The 25,149-nt window shown below is 41.2% G+C and overlaps 2 protein-coding genes across 3 annotated transcripts in view; one reads left to right on the top strand and one right to left on the bottom strand.

The window, feature by feature from the left end:
• LOC145979567 (peroxisomal leader peptide-processing protease) overlaps nucleotides 1-25,149 on the top strand; it is a 606,981-nt gene that overhangs the window by 361,955 nt on the left and 219,877 nt on the right. The window lies entirely within an intron of this gene.
• On the bottom strand, nucleotides 1,625-14,239 carry LOC145979497 (ion transport peptide-like). Its single transcript, XM_083112430.1, has 4 exons — nucleotides 14,166-14,239; nucleotides 6,107-6,330; nucleotides 3,632-3,755; nucleotides 1,625-1,820 (listed from the first exon to the last, which is right to left on the bottom strand). Exons 2-3 carry the CDS (start codon nucleotides 6,328-6,330, stop codon nucleotides 3,632-3,634), a joined length of 348 nt encoding a protein of 115 aa, XP_082968556.1. The 5' UTR covers nucleotides 14,166-14,239; the 3' UTR covers nucleotides 1,625-1,820.

Below are 25,149 nucleotides of genomic sequence, written 5' to 3'. Positions count from 1 at the left end.
TAGATCACGTAGAACAAAATCCCGAGATCACGAGAACCAACTATTTCGTTTCTTTGTCCTCAAGCTACTACACTGTAGGTACAGCCAACAAGTTCAATCACGTCATTCGGACAGCATAAATGACATACTAACGTCATCTGTTGAATTAACCTTGTAACTACTGTACTTGGAAACAGCAAAAAGGTCATATTGGGTACTAGGCGATATTGGGTTCAGGTACCTTGAGTTCTTTAAGCGATGTAAATACTTCAATATGCAGATTATTGATAGCGTTTACACGTTAACAATAGTAAATAACTGTGTAAACCGGCAAACTCTATTAAGAAATTTACGATCAGTACCTTGTATATGTAAGTATGCTAGGTCTCACGCTTTAATATAATATGTCACTATGCATTTAAACTAAAAGCTATACTCCATGGTGCAACAGCTCTTGTAAATTAAGGCTTGTCAAGCGGTTTTTCATTGGGTGACGCCTCGATTCCCATCACCTCTATTTTCTGCCTATCGAGTAGCTCCCCAATTTTCCTCACGATGCTCGGTCTGCATCGAAATTTTGGGGCACTCATCGGGAATCGAACCTAGTACCGTTCACACCAAAGGCAAGAGCGATAGCTATTCGACTATTAGAGAACTATAAACAGTTATTGTGTTTTAATTGTATGTAGACAAAGTGCTGATTTTTTGCCATTTTGAAAGCTGTTTTTATTTCTTTATTACTAATAATAATTTCAGTAACTTTTCTTTCAGTGAAACTAAAACATTCTGGATGTACTCTATAATTGTAACTTAAAAATATTAACTTAAATTTTGAAGATAGTTCGAAAAATATCAGCTGCCATGTTTATTTACAGTTTAATGATATTGACACTATTTATGGTTTAACATGATTAGTATTTTGTATATTTTTGCACACAAAATGTTTGCTATTTTTGCCCATAAAATTATTGAATTTTAAATCAATATAAACCCTGTGTTTACATTTCCTTTCGTATGAGCTTCAGAACATCAGTACAAATATTTTATTTCCTTTATTTTCCTTTCTTAGAAGCTAATAATCATCATTAAATGATTACTAGAGTAATGTGCTTTCACCAAAAGTGTTTCTGATATCTACAAATCCTTATGTAAATTATTTATTTAGAGTGATTTAAAAAAATCACCTGATTTAAATCAACCCACCCTGGTTTTAGCTTTTTATTACAATTATAAGAACAATGTCGATTTTCAGGAGGGGTCCACTAACCCCTTAGGCCTCCCCCGCCGCTTATTCCAAATAAACATTTCTTCCAGTAAAAGCAAGTGGTGTCCAAATCGACATGAATGAAAGATGTACACTCACCCGCAAAAAAAATGGGACAATTAGATCCTGAAATGCTCGTTTCCCTGCTAACTCTACGGTGATAGGTGGATTTTAACAGCAAATTTTCAATGGCGACTTCTACCATCACCGTATAGAGCCAGGCAACACATGTAGCGTCTTGCAAGGAAGAGAGCATTTTAGGATCTGGGTGTCGCATGTTTATTGCTGCTGACTGTACTTCTATAACTTATTATTACTCCCTTTATTTGTCAATAAATATTAGGTACATATGTATATATACAACCAAGATGTATACAGGCGTGAGTAAGGGCGATTTGTCTTCCCTAGTAAGACTAGATTCCAGTGTAAATGCTGGGTGTCATGCGCGAAGCTCCAGCAGTCATTTTGGAGTCCCTGCAGACTCCAAGGAACTAGATCTTTGGTTGTCGCACTTCGTCGCTTGTAGCATGCTGCCTTGGCTTAGATTTTAAAGCTGTGTTACTTTATGCAGTGATTCCTGAAAGAAGTTAAATTGTGGTGTTATTAAGGAACTAACTGCAGTGCAGTCTAGGCACCTCTGATCTGACCAGGGCCAATTTTCGTTTAGGGGGCAATTCGGTTCAGAGTAGGGGAGATTGTTTAATTGTTGTAACCAATTTGATTACCACTGTTCTGGAATACTATGTATTCTACTATGTGTGCAGTGGGATCCATGAGTATTACCGTGCAAATTGTCCATCACCATGTTCGTGCACTTTATTTGGCCCAATAAGAGCTTCAAGAATTAAAAGAAAACTCAAAGCAAGCTGTTGACAACTTCTGCACCAGCATACATAAAAATCCATCGCTTAAAAACACATAGGAAGTAAGAGAAAAATTAACTAAGATAGTCATTGACAATTTGCACGGTAATACTCATGGATCCCACTGTACGTGTGTGCATGTGGATCATACATGGTGGACCATTGATAATGCGAAGTATCTCACAAACGAAGCGTTTTAGGAAAAATGTTTCAGTTAAAAGTTAATTGACGTTAAGGGGGAAAGTGAATGTCATTATGCTTGTTTCAGGTCAATTGAAGGTTAGTCTATTTTTAAAAAGGAAACCCATCTTTCTTGTTTATTATTCTTATTCCTGGTACAAAAATAAACAACTTTTGAGCGCGAAGTTTCAGATATTTGACAAGTAAAAGTGATTCATACTATTTCATAGTGCAGTTATCTCAGTTACTACAAACGTTGTATATCAAATTTGCTAACAGTTAATCATTCTTCTTTGTAGTTGATCAGTGGTGATTCATTCATCTTGAGTTTTTTGGGACTTTCACAACTGTATTAACAAGACAGTTAATCATTGTAGAATTGTAATTATGTTTTCATGTACAGTGTATTGTATCCTAACAACAAGCAGTGCACCTTCTATGCTTACCCCTTTTAAATAGTGGAGATGTACAGGGTGACACAGAAAGACGGGAACTTTTGAAAAACCCACCAGACACCAGAGAAATCAGATAAAAACAAATATTGACAGAAATTGAACTGTTACAACTTGCCATTCAAGATACAGTATCACTTTTTGGGAGTCCTTTGCTAGCTCTGCATTCTTGCAATCTGCCATTGAGGTCCCTGATTGATCACATTTAACAGGTTCCCACAACTTCATGAAGCCTGGTTTCAACAGGATGGTGCGACAGCGCACACTGCAAAGCAGTCCATGACAAGCGTGCGAGAATTGTTTGGTAATCGTGTTATCTCTCGATTTGGAGACATTCCCTGGCCACCAAGATCCCCCGGATTTGTCCGTATGTGATTTCTTCTTGTGGGTTCAGTGTACACGTCTCGGCCAAGAACAACGGATGAATCGAAGCAAGGAATTAAGACGAAATTCGTGTCATCTCACCTGACATGTTGCAGCGATCAATGAGGGACCTCAATGGCAGATTGCAAGAATGCAGAGCAAACAAAGGACTCCATCTCAAGGACGTAATTTTCAAACCGTGATAATGTGGATTACTGTATCTTAAATGGCAAGTTGTAACAGTTCAATTTCTGTCAATATATGTTTTTTTTATCTGATTTCTCTCGTGTCTGCTGGGTTTTTCAAAAGTTCCCGTTTTTCTGTGTCACCCTGTATCTATTTTGTGTCACAATGGACGTCCAATTACTACAAACACTGTTAATCAATTTACTGGTAATGTAATCATTGTGTAGATTTTATGTTTTCGTAGTCATGTTATTGTACATTGAAAGTAAATAGTTCATGTTCTATGTGTAATGTTTAATCACACAAGTAGTTACATCTTTGAAAAATAATTTAACTGAAATTACCTATAGGCCAGGGTCAATTCCGTGGAGTATTTTTATCTTCAATTTCATGTCTTCAATTTCGTCTTCATTAAACAGCAAGGCCCTTGTGCAGTTGAGGAAGTACTCAGAAGTGAAACAATCTTGACTGAAACAAGAAATAAAATCTTCATTAAGTGATTAGATTTATGGATGGTTAGAGCTTGTCTGTATAAACAAGCGTGCAAAATTTCTGGAGAATAAAGTTAGGGAAAATTATTAGGAATTGAGATATTCCTAATGGTTATGCCACTTTCTGTAACACCAACCATGTAATGCTTGTTCCATAGAAGTAATGACAATACTCTGTTTTTATCCATGTTTGGAGGTAAGGTGCTCCAAGTAACATATATATTTTTCCGGTATAACTGTAGCTATACTCTGTCCCTGGAATCTCTGGAGTGAGCGAACGAAACAAGTCTCTGCGCAGGTGGTGAGGGTTCGACCAATGAGGGGAAGTGAGTGCAGCTACTATCCATTTGCAGCAACACACACAGCTTTGCTCCGCCAACTCGCTTTCTCCCCTTTTCTTCCGTTATGCCCGGCCTTGCACCGCAGATTCAAGGAACAGAGTATAGTTAGTTTTTTCAAGTAACGAAATTAACAGTCAGGCCTACACAAAGATGTAATTTCGAAGCAATGGAACTTGTTGAGCTTGGAATGGAATTACCTCTAAGTTACTTTTCAAGTGCCAGTAACTGTAACTGAGTTACTTTTTAAAATGAAGAACAGCAGAGTGGCTTCTCACCGGGAATTCCTCGAATTCCGAGAATTATGCTTGAAGTATGGGCTCCGGAAATTGTGCACGAATTCTGCGTGAATATTTCTCAGTAGACGTGAAAAATTACAACTTTTATTTAATCCAGATCCCATTGAATTTATACATATTTATAAATACTCTGAGGCAAGTATTTCACAGTTTAGTTTTTATTTTTATCGATGAAGGAGAAGAAAGCTGCGTGGATAATAAAACAAATTCTCTCAATTTGTTCTACTTTGTTAGTGCCCTTTGCAGATCAATCTATATCACAGACGGAAGATTATTGCAAGATAAGATATCATGAAGTTTATTACGTAAATTTGAGTTTGAAATCCTTATACAATTTTTCGTAGATTACTATATCCCGTAAATTTCTGGCTTGTGTTTGTGAATGTATTTAGAGTCTTAGTATGTGAATTGGTAAGTGTAAACTCCGTACCTTAAACATTTTAAATATATGTATTTTTGGATACGTTGGAATCACACAGACTCTGTATATTGTTAATATATTTGTGTATGTGTGTGTGTATGTATGTGGGTGGTGAGGGAGAGTGTAATACGTAAGGTTGAAGTCATCTGCTTGTACCCTTCAATTTTTGGAAAGTTATACTTTAATGTTTTCATGGTCCTAGAGTGGCCACTCTGTAACAGTAACCACGGGCGTAATTTAGAACCTTAACATTGGGAGGGCAGAATTGAACTTGGGTGCTTTACTTTGGGGGACAGATTCGAAACGTTTTCCACCCCATAAAAAATAGCATCCAAGATTATTTGCTAAATGACTGTTACGATACATTTGCGAAATCACAATTATTTATATTAATTTTATTACTGTGCTCCCTGGAGGTTAAGGAAAGTAACTTCATCTTTTAAATTTTAGGAACAAAAAAATAATTGGAGGGGCAGTGGCTGTAACTCGGTTACTTTTGAACAAAGTAATTGTTACTGTAGCACAATTACTTTGAAAAAGTAACTTTCCAAACGCTGGAAATCGTGTTGCATTACCTAAACTAAACCAATATACTTTTCTTATAATCTTTAATTTCAATTTGCAATTAGAGTTAAGATTAAAATAATAATAGGGGTGTAAGGGGTGCTCCTTCCACGTAGTGCACCCAATAGTCAACCTCACTTCCACTAAGTACACCCTGGACTTCAGACTAACGAGGCTCTGGCGACTGGCCCCATGACCAGTATAATTTTGTTTGTGTTGTCCTGTGTTTTGTCCTAATTTGTGCTGAATGTTCCTTTACAGCCTCAGCTTTTAACGAAAGTCAGATTTTTATATTTTATGATTTTAGTTCTGCAACGTTAGAGTTGTTATGTGTAACGATAAGGGGCTGAACCCCGTATAATGTGACGGGTGCAAAATAGCCTTAGTGCTGACGCACCCAAAATTTTAAATTAAAATTCAAAAAATTCAAAAAATAATAATAGGTAGAACAAAACTGAGTGTGTAACCGACCTGTTCTGGATCCCAGCATAGGCCGGGAGGAAAATTACTTTTGTAACACATTGTATTCACTTACATAGAAGCCCAAATAGAGTTTGTGAATGGGAACAGCAATGCAGAGAAAACTGACGCCCTGGTTTTTATTTAAAGGCACCAGGGCAAAAAGCGCAAACCCCTGAATGTATGTGGGAAGAGGCCGGCTCGTCATGGTGTTCTCGCCCCTTAATTTATTATTTTGTATCATTACCTGCAAAGCGTGTGCAAGTGGATATGCTTGAAGAGGTTGTAGCAGTCCTCGCAGACCTGGTCGACTTCTGCGAAGATCTCTGCGTCGTAGACTCCCTTGCATTGGATGTCGGAGAAGGACCTCTTGGCCCGCACGTGGCCGCTGGAGAGGCCGTTCGTAGGGAGCAACAGGGAGAGCGTCCCGATGGCAGAGGCGGCCAGGAAGCACGTGGTGATGGTTTGCATCTGTAAGAAACAAGGAAGGGACATCTTCAGTTACAAGCACTGTGCGAATTAAGCTTTTTTATGACGTATTTGTGATTTAATTTTGGAGGTACTTTTTTGGGGGGGGAGATATGCAGATTTGTATACCGAGTGGTCCAAAAGTCCCGGAACGGTCACATATCGTGAGAAATACACATCGAATTGGAAACAAAAAAATACGTGTTTAATAAGTGAAAGAAAGCTATTCAATGTAATCACACTTGATTCCACACCCCCGCCTCCTGGGGGTGGGGCGGGAGGCAACTGTGAAATTTTAAATACGTATAAACCCACATTTTGTATTATAGAAACGAAAAGAGGCCTTCATTCCGAGTCCAACGCGCTATCAACTATCATCCTAGCTCAATTAGGAACGGAGATATGGGGATTTTTAATTTTTGGTGGGGGGGGGAGTGAAAATTTCATAAAACCCCAAAAAATTTCAAAGGGACGCTCTGCGCGTAATTGAGCTAGAGTGAAAGCGATTGCACATTCGGAATCTCCACTTCAATACCTTTCAATAGAGTATATGAAAGGGAATTTCGATTATTATTATTATTATTATTATTTTAAAATCGCCATATCCCCGTTCCTAATTGAGCTAGGAGGATGGTTGATAGCTTGTTGTACTCGGAATGAAGTCCTCTTTCCGATTCTACAATACAAAATGGGGGTTTCCATTTACAATTTCACAATTTCACAATCTACAGGGGGTGGCCGTGGGGAATCAAGTGTGAGATCATTGAATAGCTTTCTTTCACTTATTAAACACGTATTTTTTCGTTTTCTGATTCGATGTGTATTTCTCACGATATATAAAACTGCTCCGGGACTTTTGGACCACCCGGTATATGTTATCAGTTAGTAAGTTCTCCTCCTTGGCCGTGCGGTCTAAGGCGCCGTGCTTTGGGCTCCGATTGCCGGACGGCATGGGTTCGAGTCCGCCTGGGTTCAGTCTCTTGGTTCTCGGCCTGTGTATAGGACCGGTGGCAACCCACCATCGTGAGGAAATTGGGGAGCTCCGAGTGAGTATCGTAACTCGGTCTGGGAAATTTCCTATAACGCCGGCCCCCGTGGCGAAGTGGTTAGCACAGCGCGCTACGACGCTAGAGGTCCCGGGTTCGAATCCCGGCCTTAGAATTTGTGCTTGTGAGAGTCCCTTCATGAATGTCATCACATCATCACTCATCCCCATTTTCGCGATTAGCCAAAAGTGGCAGAAAATCGAAGTAAAATAAACGAAATCAAGAAATCTATAACAGCTGAACGTTCAACGTGCTGACCCCACGTCACCCCATTACTGGTTGAAGATCTCCACACCTCTAGGTAGTATTGTGGTAGGGAGACTGGCAGTCGGGAGATAGGCCAAAGGCCCTTACGGGCTGTACAGCCACGGGTTATTATTATTAGTAGTAGTATTATTAAAGTGAACTAATGCTTTGCGGTTCTACAACAACAGGTCATAACGCTGATTGAGACGACTCAATGTAGCTTACTTTGAGGCAAGTAACTAGGTAATATCTTAATTTCTATTGTGAATTTTATTCTGTGGAGGTGTGACGGGTCCGCGTTCTATTTTAAAAGTTATTGTGAATCATTTTGCTATTTTTTTATGACAGGTATTGTATTCGCATATGTACGCTAATATGCCACTTTTCTGTTTCCTGTTGAGGTGTAAGGAGTGACCTTCCTCGTAGGACACTCAATTGTCAACCTCACTTCCACGTAGTACACCCCGGACTACATTTTGCAGACAAACGAGGCTCTGGCGACTGGCCGTTGTCCTGTGCTTTGTCTTTGTGTGTACTGAGTGCCTCTTTACAGCCTCAGCTTTTAACAGAAGTCAGAATACTTTAAGATTTTAGTTATGCAACGTTAGAGTTATTATTTGTAATGGTAAGGGGCTGGACCCCGTTTAATGTGACGGGTGCAAAATAGCCTAACTTCTGACGCACCCAAAATTTTAAATTCAAATTCAAATTCTGTTTCCTGTACTTCGATGCGCAAATATAGACTTGACTAAAAGTTTACATATTTTGTGTTTTGTCATCTCTGAATGAAAGTGTTTCAACCTACCCTGCTCGGTGTTACAACCAACCCTATGGTGGGGTAGGTTGTAACAACTGCAAGGTTGCTTTTAATTTCTCGCATACGGCTCGTAGCTTCTTTGCAGTTATTGTGTATTTTCAAAGTAGAAATATATACTTCCTTCTATGCTGAATTTTGTTTATGTGCTGCAACGTACAAGTTGTATATGTCGACAATATACTCCAGATCAAAAAGTGGTACAAACATACCCGCTATCCCCGATATGATAAAATTGATGAAGGACACTTCCTAAGAACACCCCTGCCCAGGCTGGGATTCGAACCCAAGCCCCTTGGCGTCGTAGCGATAACCACTCCGCTACTGTGGCCATAAGATAGTAGGAGAAAGGAAGGGTAGAGAACCATGGGTATCAAAAAGAATCCCCTCCAAGCAAAATCTTTTAGGGCCGTCACTGGCCTGGATTGCTATGCTTAAAATTCTCACGATAATAACTCTAATTGTTCGTTCATCCGGGTTATTTAATACTAGATGTTCAGTTGTTCGTTCATCCAGGTTTCGTCTAGCAAGCCGTTGATAAAGGATCATCACCACCGTCTGTTAATCTAGTGTTTATTTGCAAGGTCTTCGTTTTTACCCGACCAGCCGTGCAAATTTCTTTGGTGAGAGTTTGCCTTACGTCATGCTCTTTATTTAGAGGAGTCTGGAGCGGTGGTATCCGTAGCCGGTACAGGAATTACCTGTTCTTCTGCCGCGGAGAAACTAAGTCCTCAAACATGTTTTGCCTCTCGTAAGCAGGAAGGCTCCCTCTTTCTTCTTTTTCTTCGAACAGATGAAATTTCACGTTTAAAAATAGCCCGGATAGACGAGATGATTAACATTGCCCTCTCGGTGGACAGTGGTTGAGCTGTTCTCCGAGACATTCTATCAATGGACCATTGTCGTCTTGAGTGTAATCCCGCCAGCCTCTTTGTAACAGGTGGTAACTTGAGATAGAGACATCACCCTCTGGAGGTACAAGGCCATCCCGCTGCCGCCGGACGTCACGCAGACCGACCCTTCCAACAGCATCCAGCGCTGTTCGTTCGTACTCCAGTCTACAATATCCCTTCTACAGCTGGAAAACTATTACTACGTAATGTTATGCAGAATTCTGTATCCAGCATAGTAAATAATAAGATACGAATCTGCTGAAAGTGGATTAATTTAATATGCCAAATTATAAAGTAATATGTTCATTGTAATAGATTATATAAACGGGATTTATAAAATTTGGGCTCTAGGCTATCCTTTCTTTTGTGCCCTGCCGACATAATAGTAATAATGATAATATTATGTTACTAATATTATCCCAACTGCCTTAACAATTACCTATATCCATAATCTGGCTTCGGAGCTTATTGGTAGATGTGTTCGATACTTACTAGTTCAAGGAAAAGAATGACAGAGGATCCTTTTTTGGGGGGGGGAACCCCCCCCCCCTTGATTAAACCCCTCGGCGAAAGAGGCATCCTCCTTCTCCTTTTTTTTGGGTGAGGGAAGGCAGATCGTGTTACCACGAGTAAGGTGATTGTTGACCTGTGTTGCTGAGGGTGTTTTATTCAACGGAAGCTGAGGTGAAAACTGGAATGAATATTTGGGAAAGCAAAGTGATTCATAGTCAGAGTAGAGACATTGTCTTAACGTGCTTAAGTTTATGAAGAAAGAAGCTGACAGTAGTCTTGCGTTGAACGTGAAACAAGTGCAAAAGCGTGTTTCCACATCTGCTGATATGTCAGTAAGTACTTTGAAACGAAAATGATTGCTACAAAGTAACTGGGAAGGGATTGGTAACGCCTAACAATAATAACTAATATTATCTCAGTATCCAGGATGGTCGCGAGGTGAGACTTTGCAAAGTTTTGCCTCGACTCCATGAAACTCGATGGCCGAGCACGATACCTAATATTCCAGGTTCGATTGCAGGCCTGAGTGTATATGTTCCTTACGTAGTGCCGCTTCATCACTCTCATCGAATCATTATTCATCATCATTGTCGCGATTGGCCAAAACTGGCAGAAAATAGACCGTGAATGAAGAAAAATTCAGTTACAAAACGGGTGAGTTGAGGAAGATGGGTGAAGTGCAAGTCTAGAGTAAAAGAAATATTGTTATCACTGCGCGCTATGACGCCAAGGGTTCCGGGTTCGAATCCCGGTCTGGGTATGGGTGTTCTTAATGAGTCCCTTCATCAATTACATTATCTCATCATTCATCCTCATCTTCGTACTAGCCAAAAGTGGCAGAAAAGCAAAGTAACATAAACTAATCTTTCCGTTGTGTTATTCCATTGTCATACGCAGCCTCAACCAGTTTTGGCTTATAACTTTTTAATGGCGCGTTTCCGGACCAGGGTTCCTTATCCTACAGGCCATTCGGTTTAGCTTGAGCTCTGGCCTTCAGTTGCGCAGCGCGACGATTCGAGAGTTCCACTGAGAGCAGAGTTGCTAACTGCCTTAACAATTACCTATATCCATAATCTGGCTTCGGAGCTTATTGGTAGATGTGTTCGATACTTACTAGTTCAAGGAAAAGAATGACAGAGGATCCTTTTTTTTGGGGGGGAACCCCCCCCCCTTGATTAAACCCCTCGGCGAAAGAGGCATCCTCCTTCTCCTTTTTTTTGGGTGAGGGAAGGCAGATCGTGTTACCACGAGTAAGGTGATTGTTGACCTGTGTTGCTGAGGGTGTTTTATTCAACGGAAGCTGAGGTGAAAACTGGAATGAATATTTGGGAAAGCAAAGTGATTCATAGTCAGAGTAAAGACATTGTCTTAACGTGCTTAAGTTTATGAAGAAAGAAGCTGACAGTAGTCTTGCGTTGAACGTGAAACAAGTGCAAAAGCGTGTTTCCACATCTGCTGATATGTCAGTAAGTACTTTGAAACGAAAATGATTGCTACAAAGTAACTGGGAAGGGATTGGTAACGCCTAACAAACCATGCATCATGCATTCTTGTTATTCTTAGAACAATTGACGAATTTCACGATCGTGAAGGACAACGTGCTACTTTAGATTCGTAAGTATTTTTTTATTGAGACAACAACATAGCTTTGTCTAGTAGAATTGTAACTTCCGCGTATTGCAACACTGCTCCTATGAGTCACGTGACGTCTTCTGCAGACGACAAACCTTTCCCACTTTGCGCATGCCAGAGCTCAGGCTAAACCGAATGCGCTGTACATTGGTACTTGGGTTAGTCTCCATCCACCCTGCCACTTTGATTCAAGGTCACGGAAACACCCCGTACATTTAAAAAAGCTGGCAGTTAGGAGGGGCGTTCACACTTTTGCCCCTAATACATTTTTACGTACAGGGGGATATCCCTCATAATTGCGCTTGCAGTGTCTGGTCTTCAGAACAGTGGAGAAAGGCGTAATTACTCTTTGGTCTAGATTCCCCAGCGTAAGGCCGGTGGGTTTGTGGAAGAGGAACGTCTCGAGCGTCGTCTGAGGAGGCAAGGTCGGCGCCATCGGACGCTCTTGAAGCCGACGCTAAGGTTGGCGTTTCGATGTGGAAGCCATTGACTCCATTCGCGATGGAGGTTGCTTCCGCATTGGCGAATTCAGTTTTCGGTTGAATATTTATAATTGAATAATTGCTTTCAGACGGGTGACCTTGCCGGTCCGATTAAGACTGTCGCCTGGTGAAATAGTTGTTTCGAGCTGTGTAGGAATTGAATCGGTTGTAAAGGGATCCTAGAGGAAGAGAGGAGAAAAAGGAATGAAGGAAGAGAAATTGAGAAATAGGAAATGATTCAATAGATTGGAGGATTTGGTTTATTTTACTTCGCTTTTCTGCCAACTTTTGGCTAATCGCGAATATTAGGATGAGTGATGGTATGATGATGCAGCTGGTAATCGAAGTTATTTCTCACTGTTAAGAGTTTTAAAATCTCACAGCCTGAGTAGAAATTTGAAAATCGAAGTATATCAGGTAGTGGTAAAGCCAGTGGTGACATATGGGCTTGGGCGCAAGAAGATGAAGAACTTTTGCGAAGATTGGAAAGAAGTATAATAAGCCGAATATACGGGGCAGTAAACGAGAATGGACAGTGGCGAATAAGGAGGAACGATGAAATTAGAGCACACTACAAAAAACCAGATCTAGTTTCCGATATAAGAAGCATGAGACTGAGGTGGCTGGGACATGTGGAAAGAAAGCCTGAAGACAGAGTGGTTAAGAAGGTCTATAAAGGGACACCAGGAGGGAGAAGATTAAGAGGAAGGCCAAGGAAAAGATGGTTGGAGGATGTTGAGGACCTTAGGAGGATGGGAGTAAGACGGTGAAGAAGTAGAAGCAGAAGACAGAAGAGAATGGGCTATCATTGTGACAGAGGCCAAGGCCAATCTGGGGCTGTAGCAGCCAAGGAGTAAGTAAGTAAGTAAATGATATGATGAAGGTTTGAGTGATTGGTTTTGAAATTATGGGCACATCAGCACATAGGCTATTTTTGCCCGTACAATACGATGATAAGCCCCTTAACGAAATCAAAATTAAGATCAGGAGCATAGCAAGAAAATAAAAGATGTGGATTGAAAAATTCCTCACTAAATTTTTAGAATTAGTTCATTCATTTCATGCTTCTTCCGAGGATATCTCATCTATTAAAAGCTGAATCTGTAAAAGGGCACTTAGCACACGCAAGGACAAACACAGGACAACGCAACTCCGCAGAGGATTATCCTGGCCGTGGATCCAGACGCCAGAGCCTCGTTTGCCTGCAAGAAGCAGTTACCAAATTGATGAACGGCCAATTACAAACAACATTCAAGCCCAGACGGGGATTCGAACCCTGGATCTCTGGCGTCACACCGCGCTGCGCTAACTACTTCGTCACGGAGGTCAGCAAATGATCAACTACACGTGTATATATCTTCCAATTGTGAAGCAAAATAAAATGAGGAAGAAGAGATAGAGGTAAATGAATATTAAAAAAGGGGAAGGAAGAAGGGTCTTCTTTTAGATGGTGCTGTCTAGTGTCTTTGAAGGTTATATTATTATGTCTGAGGCATTAGCCAATGGAAGAAAGTGTTCATTCGAGGATAATCGGACAATCTAGATGCCAAGGCGGAGAATATAACGTTTTTAAATGGGAAAAATGCATTGAATTCGTGGCCTTCTGAACCCCGAAGGTTCTATGTTTGTCTGTCTATAAGTGCACGTTTATTTCATTGCGTTTAACCTTCTATCATCATTCATCTTCAGCATCTTCATAAAAAAAAGAGGCAGAAAAAACGTGAGAACCAAAATACGAGGTGTAAGGTGAATCGATTGATTCATTGATTTAGTTTATTATACTTCGCATTTCTGACACTTTTGGGCTAATCGAGAAGATGAGGATGAGTGATGAAATTGTTGCAGGGAAACTCACAAGGACGGGATTCGAACCCGGGACCCCTGGCGTCGTAGAGCGCCGTGCTAAGCACTCCGCAACGGAGGCCGGCGTGACCTTCTCTGATGTCAACATCTCTTCTACACTGTACACCCTGGACTCCATTTTGCAGAGTAATGAGGTTTTGGCGTCTGGACACGCAGATCTGTGAGGCTCCTGGTGGGCCCTGTGAATGTGTGTTTGTGGACAAAAGTGGCACAAAAGCGGTAAAATCATTAATCAACCAGAACCATAATAGAAACAATACTCTTCAACGGAAACTAAGTTTCTCGTGCCAAGGTTACTTGCACGTCTGCACACCAGGTGGCAGCACTGTAGCAAGATGACGCAACGTACCTTCTTCTGGAGTGGTTGCTGCCGAAACTCGACGTCGTTCCTAGCCGTTGAATGCCGTAGCACGAACAGTAAGTACCAGGACCCGTATGCTTGCGTATGTTCCTTGCGAGGTACTTTTTATACTCGAAGCCTTAACATGGCATAACAGCATTTCCTGTTGCTGTTTGGGACTTATTGCAAACGCACCTTTTTTGCGTCCATTGAGTTTCCTCCGGCTTCAAAGAAGAGCGTAGGGGAATTCCTTACCTTGTCGCGAGGGCGTGTGTTTTCCAAAGTCCCGCCCCGGCTTCTGCGAAAAGATCGTTGCATTCCTTAATATCGAGATTACGGGGTGATGGCCACTAGCGAATAAACTCTGCATAATAATCTGTGTGTCCTAAAATGGAGTTACCAGGCTCTTCGACCTTTGAGGGGAAAGACCCTTCAACTTAAATTAGCATCGCATGTACGGTTCAAGGAATTTAATCCCAGTCCGACAGATGTCTCTGGCATAGGCGTTGATTGATTCACTTAGTTTGTTTACGTCGCTTTTCTGTCACTTTTGGCTTATCGTTACCATGGGGATGAATGATGATAAGTTGAGATGGGTCCTCGTTTCAATCGTTTCAATTCTAAGAGCCATAAAAATTTCATTTTTTAATCTCAAATGTATGCAGTCTCATGGTTGTCACTGGTTCACACACACACGGCCTCCGTGGCAGAGTGGTTAGAACATCCCGCTACGATGCCAGGGGTCCCGGGTTTGAATTCTGGCCTGGACATGGATGTTTGAGAGTGTCCATTCATCAATTTCAATCATGCCGTCACTCATTCCCATCTTCGCAAATTAGCCAAAAGTGGCACAAAAGACGAAGTGAAATAAAGCAAATCAACCAATCAATGTCGGTGGCAACTGTGCATCTCTGTCACGTGGTAAAACATGAATACAAAATGCCAAAGTCATTTTATGCTCAGGTTAATCCGCACTGGACCTACAGTTTAAAGTGTAATCCGTGCTACTGCAATGTGCCTCCACCTGGGATCGGCACGTATGGCCGTTGTGCACCCTTCAAAGTGTACGAGGAAAATCCTTTTATCTAAAACCCTTACCTTAAAGTTTAAAAGGGTGTAAAGAATCCCTTGAGAAAGGTTCAAGTGCAAGGTTGCAAAGGAACCGCACAAGGCATACACAACACATTAAGAACCTAAAGTCAGAAACGGTGTCGTTCTAATTGCGAACAGTCCTAATTGCGAACACATTTTTCTGCCTTGGGACCTACAACTTTCTCTCACACTTCCCGAGTCAATTTAACAATTTTTATTTTTAAAGGGACTCAGTTCCAGACTTTAGACTGGTCAGTGTTTTGTTGGATCATAGAAAATTCGATATGATTAAAGTAGTCGTGCTCCTCGCCAAGAAAAACAAAAACACATTTTTTCCCCCCGTTTTATATCTTCCAGGCTCATTTCCATCCTAAGAATCACGCCATTAGACTTTTCTGGCTCGGCCTTTAAGCTTTATATGTATAAGGACTTCCACTCTCGGATGTGACTACATAGCTCACTGTTAATTTTGCGGTTCCATCCCTCCACTACAATATTTGTCCGGTGCTTCCTGTTGAAGCAGTTTCATATTACTTTAAGGCACCAAGGGGTTTTCGAGTCATTAACACACGAATGAAAGTCAGATTATGTTGACAGGCTGAAAGGGTGAAATGACCTTGGAGGAATTTACAAAGCAGAAGACCATGATAGTCAATCAGGTTAGCTGTTGTTGTTAGTCAAGCTGTCTCTCAACGTCACTAGCCTCCCCGATGGCGCAGTGGTAACGTCGCCGCCTTTTAATCAAGCGGTCCCGGGTTCGATACCCGGTGGAGACACATAGTGGTTCCGATCCCACTTTAAACTGTAGGTCCAGTCCCGATTAGCCTTACTGTGCATAAAGTGGACTTAAAACACTAACTCAAACCATTCGAAACTCTCTACGTCACTACCTTACCTGTTTTTGAAAACAGGGTTTTTCAGTTTCATGTGTTCGCAATAAGGACGTGAAATTATTTCTCACTTTTATGTGTTCGCAAATAGGACGATTAAGGCGTTGTTCGCAATTAGGACACAACCCTCAGAAACAGTGTAAGAGGCCCGCTCTTCTGAAAAAGCTAAAATAAAAACATGTTAAAACACTGTTATCTACCAATGTGGATGATAAGCACTTGAAAAGATTAAATGTTTGTCTGGAAAAAGTAAAATCGGTTCATTCAATAAAGAATATGCCGAACACTTAAAATAACATTGCAGACACAACGTATTTGGAGGGTCCAGCCCAAGCATCAAGTGACCATGGGTGAGTCTGCTTTTTGAACATGATTGATTGGTTAATCGTGAAGATAGAGATGAGTGGTGATATGATGAAAATAATGAAATAACATTCATGCCCAGGCCGGGATTCGAACACGGCACCCCTGGTATCGCAACGCGATGTGATAACCACTCCGCCACGGAGGCCGGCTTGTGCACTTGGAAACTCTCACATCTGGAGGAGAAAAATCTCGCTCGGTTCTCATCCTGCGGGGTGTAAATCCCAGATCTACGGTGGGTGCTATTTTTATCTGCCAATTGTCTTGAAGGGGCGTGCACTGGAGAGGATGGTTTTGGAATCTGTCTCGGGAATCTGCGGCACAAGACCGCGCTTAACGCTCGAGAAAAGGAGAAAGCGAGTGGTAGCTCAATCCGGGCTTTCCCTCCATTCACTTACTTACCCTCTCGCGCGTTCATTGGTTGAGCCTTCTCGAGACCTACTTGCGCAGGGGACTTATTTTCGTTCTATTTCTCCAGAGATTTTCGGGTCAGAGTCAGTGTTCCCACATGAAGGGAAATTTCCCTTTTGCATGAAAATTCGGGCCGAAATTTTAGCCAAAAGGGGAAAAGGGAATTTTGATTAAAATACCACAATTTCAGGGGACTACATTATCACTGTTAATGTTAAGTTCCACTTTCATTTTTTCTGTTCATTTTTCTGCTCCCTTGAATATAGCCTGTATCTATTTATATTTCTGTTAAGTACATCGCTTTTCTACACCTTCAGATAATAGTAACGATGAGGATTAACGAAAAAAATGATTCCTTACCACGACCCAAACCTGGGACATGTGGTCAGGAAGCGATGAGAGTGACATGTATGTGGAAAATTTAACATTTTTTATTCACACGGACATGGACCAACGGAAATACTACTACTGCTGCTTCCACCACCACCACTAATAATAATAATTACAACTACTGCTACTACCACTACTAATACGTATTATTATTGTATGATTTGCTTAGGTGAAGGGGAAAATGGTCCAAAAAGGGAAATTTTGCTCCTTGGAAAGGGAAATTGTGTCCTCATATTGTGGCAACACTGGTCAGAGTGTATAAGTTGCGACGTGAACGTTGAAGAAACAACATCGTCTACCCCCAAGGAAACGTTGCCGCATTAAAAGGAAGTACAATGAGTCATTGTCATTTGACCGCCATTTCCCCTCGCGACGATGAGGGTCCACTCGTAACAAGACTCGCGCGTTTGCAACTGCTCGAAGGAGTACATTATGTACCGAAGTAGGTTTGCCAACATTCAGCGTCTCCGATTCTCTTTTGTTTGATACCCCGAGCGGCGTTCGGCACCTTGAGACGTGAAAGTAAACCAGCCTCTCCCCATAAAATTTAGGCTACAGAGCCTTGAATTCGTAGTGTGGAAAACGGCGCTGTTCTGGGCTCTCTGGCGGGTTCCACTCGAATATGATACCGCTAGAGGCGCTGGTGTCCGCAACGCTACGTGGAATTCGTCTGCTTGGAAGTAAATGGAGTTTTCGCTGCAACGTCTGATTCTTTTACATAAAGCATTTCTATGAATGTGATAATTGCTATGATATTTAGTACACTGGTCGCGAAGATATTAACGAACATTGTAGACAGTCGACCACGTCCTGTTATCGTTATTTTCATTAATAATACGGGAGAAAAAATACGCTTGGAATGCTCTTGGTAACTAAATTTTTGTGTATGAATTAGGTTCATTATTATTATTATCATCATCATTTCTTTTAAAGATATACACACTGAAACATTTGTATTTTTGATATTTACTGTCTCTTTTCTTCCGCTTTAAACTAATCGCGGCGATGATGATAATGATGATTGCATGAAACGACAAGGGGAAACTCACAAAACTTCCTTAGTGCCATCGACATGAGTGTAAGGAAACTTTCAGACCAATGGGACAAGCGACACGGGATGTTCACGTTGATGTAACTAGTGACACAGACACTTCCAGACTGTAAAATAGCATTCATTGCGCATAAGGGTCCAAACAGCAAACAACACGTTCATATGTCGTATTCGCGTACTACTTGTTACTTCGGTCGGAAAGCTCCTTAAAGGAAGGTTGCTCAGACCGAAGCGACGCGCCACAGGGGGAGTTCCCAACTAAGCGACAAGCGACATGGTGCCTTCAGTCTATTGTAATTTTAATTGTAATTTATTCTCGTTCTGTTGACTACGTTGTTGATATTTCTATCTGCAGCAGTATAGATTTGCTGCTAATTGTGCGAACAACAGATCTAGGCGACACGATAAGACACACGTGTCGCCTTGTCGCTTGCGTGTCGCTCAAACTGGGGCATTTCCTCAATAGGTTGCAACGTGTTGCCGTGGTTTGTTGTTCGTGCATGCGCGGTGCAATGACTGTCTTCTTTAGGGAGATGCGCACGAAAGCGACAAGCGGCACGCGACACTTATCGCTTGAGGATTTCACCAACCGAACGCTGGCCTGTGCTGCCCGTCATGCCGCTACGATGTGAAATGTTGCTCTTGATTGGCTTGTTTCCATGCGACTTGTGTCGCGTGTCGCTTCGGTATGAAAGTTGCCTTGGACACAAGGACCCGTGTCGCTTTGGTGTGAAATCCCTGTATCGTTTGTCGCGTGTCGCTTTGGTCTAAAATCTCCTTGAGGAAACGGTGCAGTCAGATCTTGTGTCCCTATGGTTCGAAAGGCTGCATTGATTACCGACTGCTCGCTTCCAAGCGGCACTTGTGGTTTGTCGTCTCGGTATGAAATATCTCTCAGGATAATATTTATATTCTAATAACATAGAAAAATAAACTCTGGTACACAATCCAACACCTGACGTCCGGAATCACATTGCGATGTTTCTTCTTGTGTTACGCATGCTATTTATTTATTAATATTATTTTTTCTTTCCAAATTAATTATATTTTGTGACTGCAAATCACTCCACAAATATAATTGTTTCCATCAATTCACTAACCGCCTTTCAAGACAAACAAATCTACACAATATAACCCAAGAACTAACTAAGCCGCATTACTTTCAGAAGAAAATTAGCAGCCATACTGATCGCACTGCCATGTATGTTGTCATCCGTCTGGGGAAACAGTTTCTTGGGTCGTTTTCCCCACTACGTGTTCAAGGCGTTGTAGGCCCCAGGGTACGTCCATGTTAGTTAGTCCCGAGAATTTGAAACAGCTCCCCTTCCCACCCCCCCCCCCCCCTCCACACAAACTTCGGCCTATATCAGGCTGGAGTCGTCACTGAATCTTGGAGCTCCCACCGAGGATTGAACCCGATATCGATCGCACCAAAGGCGATTCAGGACCTCTAAGCGAGCAGAAAGGCTACACAATATTAAAAAATTAGGCATTCTTGCCTCACCCAGGATTGAAAACGAGGTTCCTTCGCCGTAACGCTAACCACTCCACCACTAAGCTTAGTTGGCACAAAAAAACAGCAATTTATACAACACGTGCAATATAAGAAGAAAAATTTGCTCGCTATTATTGCTGACAAACCCACACACAGAGGGGGAACAAGCTGGGAAGCGAGTTATGCAATAATTAGACTCCTCGCTGGTTCTGACGAGCACGTGTAAGCGTCGACAAAAGACGCGCGGAGGGAGAGCCACGGGATCCACCCACCCGCCGCCATTTGCAATTAGGGGTATCTGTTACAGCGCCAATATGGCGATTAATTCCCCCCGCCATCTTGCGGTTCGTTCTTTAAATTGCGCTTCCTATACGACAAACATCGAATGGCGGTTCAAAACAAGGATTTGACTTCGCGAAATGACTCTTTCTGCGAAGGCAATTCGAAGCGCAAGGGAGTCCAACAACACGTTCGAAGCAAACACACTACGGAAACGCTAAAAAAAGATACGGCAATTAGTTACGAATTTAACAGCATGATATTCGCGTTGGTGTAGCAAGAAAATGGCCTTTTGCCTATCAGTAATGGTTGCACTTTCGTACAGACCGATGCTGGCCAATTCAAAAAGGAATTTTATCCAGAATATCGATCACTTTCTGTACGTATTTGAGAAATCGATAATAATATTTATCACTAGTGAAAGGATTTTACTGCATAATAGAATAACAGAAAATGTTCTATAAGAATGTAATAATGCCCTTAAAGAACATTACTAACACTCATGCCATTGCCGGTGCTCGAATGAGGAACCTAATAAAAAAAAATAAAGAAAACCTTGACGATTCTTTTGATTTTGAACGTCCTTCTTATAAAAAATATTTTTCACACCTGTTAGATCTACTCCTAAAAAAAGTTATTCGATTTATGTGTATATGCGCATATTCTTCATCACCATTCGAACCTCCAACAACCAAATAAAAGTCTCACAGCCCCAGTGTCGGCTGGCCAAGTGCAAAAAGTGCAGATGTTTTCACCTAATTTTCAAATTAATATTGACATTTTTCATTTGCTTGTTAAATTAAACTATTTCCCAGCAGAACGCACACGATAATACTCAAATAATACGCCGCTCGGCGCTACGCACGTGAAGAGTTCGTAGTAGCATAAACAAACCAAGAGCAGACGCCGCCAGGTTGCGGAAGACTTTAGCCAGTTGTCATGGCAACGGTGACGTCACCTAGCATTGGAATTGAACGGGTGTCGCCATCTAGGTGCAGCAGTTCTCTCGTCGACAGAAAACATTGCATCCAGTGGTTGTGGCAAAATCGTTGCGTTCTCGCGAGATCTTGTTCCGCGTGTGTGTTTCGCGTTTCCTATCGTGTGTTGTGTTTATGTGTTGAGCTGTGTACAATGAACCCAGTAAATGACTTAGTGTGTAATTTGTTGCAGGCAAGAAAGCCGAAAGTTTGTTACTCTTATTGTTAAGAACAGAATTAAAGTTCATTTAGTTAATATTCGAACAGAATAATCAAAGTAAAAATGCATTGGATCGAACACATCGAGTGAAAAATACAGCAACAAGGTTATATTCTACCATTTCATGCAAAGAACAAATGGTTTCACAGCTGATAATTACAGTTAGGTGAGAGGCCACACAACAAACTTTATGGGGAAAAAATCCCCGTAATATTTAAAGCCTTTTCTTGAACGAGACGTGCAAAAGTCAATATGAAAATGCATTTCAGATACTAACTGCATAAATTGCAAAAGAAATAATGGAAAATATTTGCGCTGTTATTCACTCGTTTGATGTAGCGAGTCTCCTCATTTATAACAGATAATATAATAATAATTTGTATTATTATTATTATTTCGAATACAATATATTTTTATTAGCTTATAATATTTATTATTGTATAATAGCATTTGTAATCGCGGTAATAATACTTACTATTTTTCTACTATTCAACTTTTATCATTTGCCCGCCCCCCCCCCCCTTCCCCGTAAAATTTTTTGGCGACGCCCATGCATCCACCTACCACGTAGGCAGCAGAGTAGCCAATTTAGTAGTAAGTTTGGTGACTCATGATTGGCAAATTACTTAGTATTAACCAGTGGCCATTGTTTATCCAGTCAGATCTGCGGGTATCCCTCTCCTCGTCGCTTTTAGAGCACACCATAAAAAAGTAATCTTGTGTCTTACTTACCAAAGTATGAAATTTTCATTGAACATTGTAATGGCCTTGCCCCAATGGAAGATTCATAATGGAAATTATTATGTAAGAGAACTCCTAGTTTTTCTAATTTTCGGTCGAAATGCGTCTACGTCCTATAAAATCTGGAGGAGGTGGCTACACTGGGGGCTTCAGCGCAGTCCCTGCCAAGATTTCGGTGTTGACTCAGAATCGTGAGTTGGGGAGCTACTTGAAAGCTATGAATTATACAAACACACCCGTAACATCCACCACCACTCCCAAAGTTTCTACGCACCCTAGGATTTTTCACAAAATCCTACTTTATGGTCCTTTTGTCTTTAAATTTTCCTTTTAACCCCCTAAAACCGATCTCACACCCCCAAGATGGAAATTATGTATAAAATCCTGCTTGAAGGCAATAGCGGAATGAAAGTCTTAGTGAGACTCGAAGTCACTAAGTTTTATGCAGTTTTAAGGAAATCACGACAATGTGAATCAACAATGATTTACCGGGTGGCCAGAATTAAAGTTACCCAACTCAGAGCCCTCTGTAGCCTGTTTGAGGCATCGTAGAACTCTGAAATGTGGTGAATCCACTATTCAGACCATGAGAAAGAGGATGGCGATAAAAAATAGTTAAATTTTTCGCCACCAGGTTGAAATGTGGCGCTGTAGTTCCATGATGGGTTGTAATAATGACATAAACTGCTCCAATTGGTTATGGATTTGCCTTTACCTTGGATGCCCCAAATGTCTACGATGCCTCAAACAGGCTACAGAGGGTTCTGAGTTGGGTAACTTTAATTCTGGCCACCCGGTATTTTACGCCTCCTTTCCGCCACTTTTGACTAATTGCGACCATGAGGATGAATAATTTGGTTTATTTTGCTTCTTTCTTTCTGCCACTTTTGACCAATCGCTAAGATGAGTATGAGTGATGCCATGATGAAATTGATGAAGGGACAGTCACAAAGAACACCCATGCCCAGACCGGGATTCGAACGGCACCCCTGGCGTCGTAACGTGCTGTGCTAACCACTCCGCCATGGAGGTCGGCGCCATAAGGATGAATGACGATTATATGAAAGTGATGAAGAATGCAGGTCGCCGAACGCAAACTCCACAGAGGATTAGACTGGCTGTGCGTCCAGACGCCAGAGCCTCGTTTGCCTTCCGAAAAGGTCACCCCTTACACCCCGGATGAAATATGATAAAGTAAAGTAAGTGGACGCTCACAAAGGTAACACCCATGCTACGGCCAGGAAATCTTATAACAATGATATTATCCAGAAGTCTCTCAAACTCAATGCGTCCCATCATTACAGGCTGGTTTACATTCGCCGAGTGAGCGGGAGAGTTACTGGCCTGTCTGCTCTACTCGACCCTTCCATGGCGATACTCACTTTCTACTCGACTCCAGCAAAGTGGGATAGTAGCGGCAGCTGTTTGGTGCTCTTTTCACAGATTGAACCCATCGACGTCGTTGTCGATTTAAAAAACAAAGTTATGGAACTGTTTACAACACTTTTTTTTCACAAGAAATGAATACAGTAATTCACAAGGACATGTCTGGAAATAAAAATAATTTCTTTGATTTTTCTATTTTCGATCCTTCTTGGTTGAACGTAAATTCCTTATTTTTAATTTTATTTCTCCTACGCCAAATACATCAAGTCTCATCTCTTCAACTTCATACACCCGTAGTTTATTTTGTTTGTTCCTATAATCGACACAAATTCCATGGACACTCACAGACTCTATACTGTCCTCAAAAAGCGTTTACTCGGTCGAGTCGCTGTCCTTGTGTATGTTTGTGTTTGTGTATATATAATGCCCTGTTTTTGTATCTCGTTACTTTTGTACTTGATACAGAGTCTGAAGAAGACCTTGCTAGAAGGTTGAAACGTTACGTTTAGTTTATGTTTTTAATAAAATAAATTACTGCCTTGGTCAGCATATTTATTTTTTCATAATCATGGAAACAAGGCTTAATGGTGTTATAAATGGTTTTAGTACTTTTACTTATAAAATGTTTCTGAATTTGAAATACGTTTATTTTTTAACTTAAGGCAAGCAACCTAAGCACACCAACTGGTCGTTGCAAGTGTTAGATAGGCCTACATTCTGAATTGGCCGCCGCGGAAAAATTTTGAAACAGTAAGGGCGCCGTGAAACGAAAACGTTTGGGAACCGCTACACAACTTGATACACAGCATGCTTGATTTTTAAACAGTAACTCTCAGAGCTGGAATCTGCAATACAAAAAAAATTAAAATAGACAAATTATGCATTCATAATACGGCCGGAGTTATTGACCGCCTCTAATAGCATAAACGCACGCTTTTGACTAGCTATTCCATCTACCTGCTGTTCCGTATAGGCAGGGAGGTGCAGTCTGGCGTTCGGAAAAGTTCGGAACCATTCGTGAACCTCGACGGATGACGTCAGCCACGGGACATCTCAAAGACGAGCACCAGCAACGGTATAGGAATTCACACTTCTTCCGTGTTTTTTTAAAAGAAATTGGTTTTAAAAATCAAATGAATGTTCTGACGTGAGTGTGTGTAAGTAAATGTATATGTATAGAGGAGCAGAGTATATCTAGTAAACTGTATCGCTGAATGTTAACTATCAATAGAATTAACATGTAATGAAAAGTGGAAAAGCCGGTTCGGGGGTGTAGCAGAGGTTTATTCAGAATGTTCTACTTGAGGTGTGTAAGATGGTGAAAAGCAAGGACGTATTTAGGAGAGGTCCAGGGGGTCCGGACCCCCCCCCCCTCGAAAAATTTATCAAGCACTTAAATTAAAAATGAAAAATATATTCGTTTATCCGTTGTTGTATAATTTCCTCTGAACGTATTGGAAGACACTGATTTTATTGGAATCATATGCTATGAAGGACACGAAGGACGTATTTAGGGGGTCCAGACCCCTTTCCCCCCACACACCCGAATACTTATTAAGTACGAAAATTAAATAATGAAAATATACTCGTTTATCATTTGTTGTAATTTCCTCTGAACTTTTTAGAAGGCAAGGATTATGTTGGGATCTTACGGCTTTGAATGACATTACAAAGAAGATTTATGTACACTACTACTCA

This window comes from Lepisma saccharinum, chromosome 26 (assembly GCF_977018435.1).
Source record: "Lepisma saccharinum chromosome 26, izLepSacc3.1, whole genome shotgun sequence".
Classification (NCBI taxonomy): Eukaryota; Metazoa; Arthropoda; class Insecta; order Zygentoma; family Lepismatidae; genus Lepisma; species Lepisma saccharinum.
The sequence above is the reverse complement of the archived record's forward strand: the minus strand, read 5'-3'. Positions and strand labels throughout refer to the sequence as shown.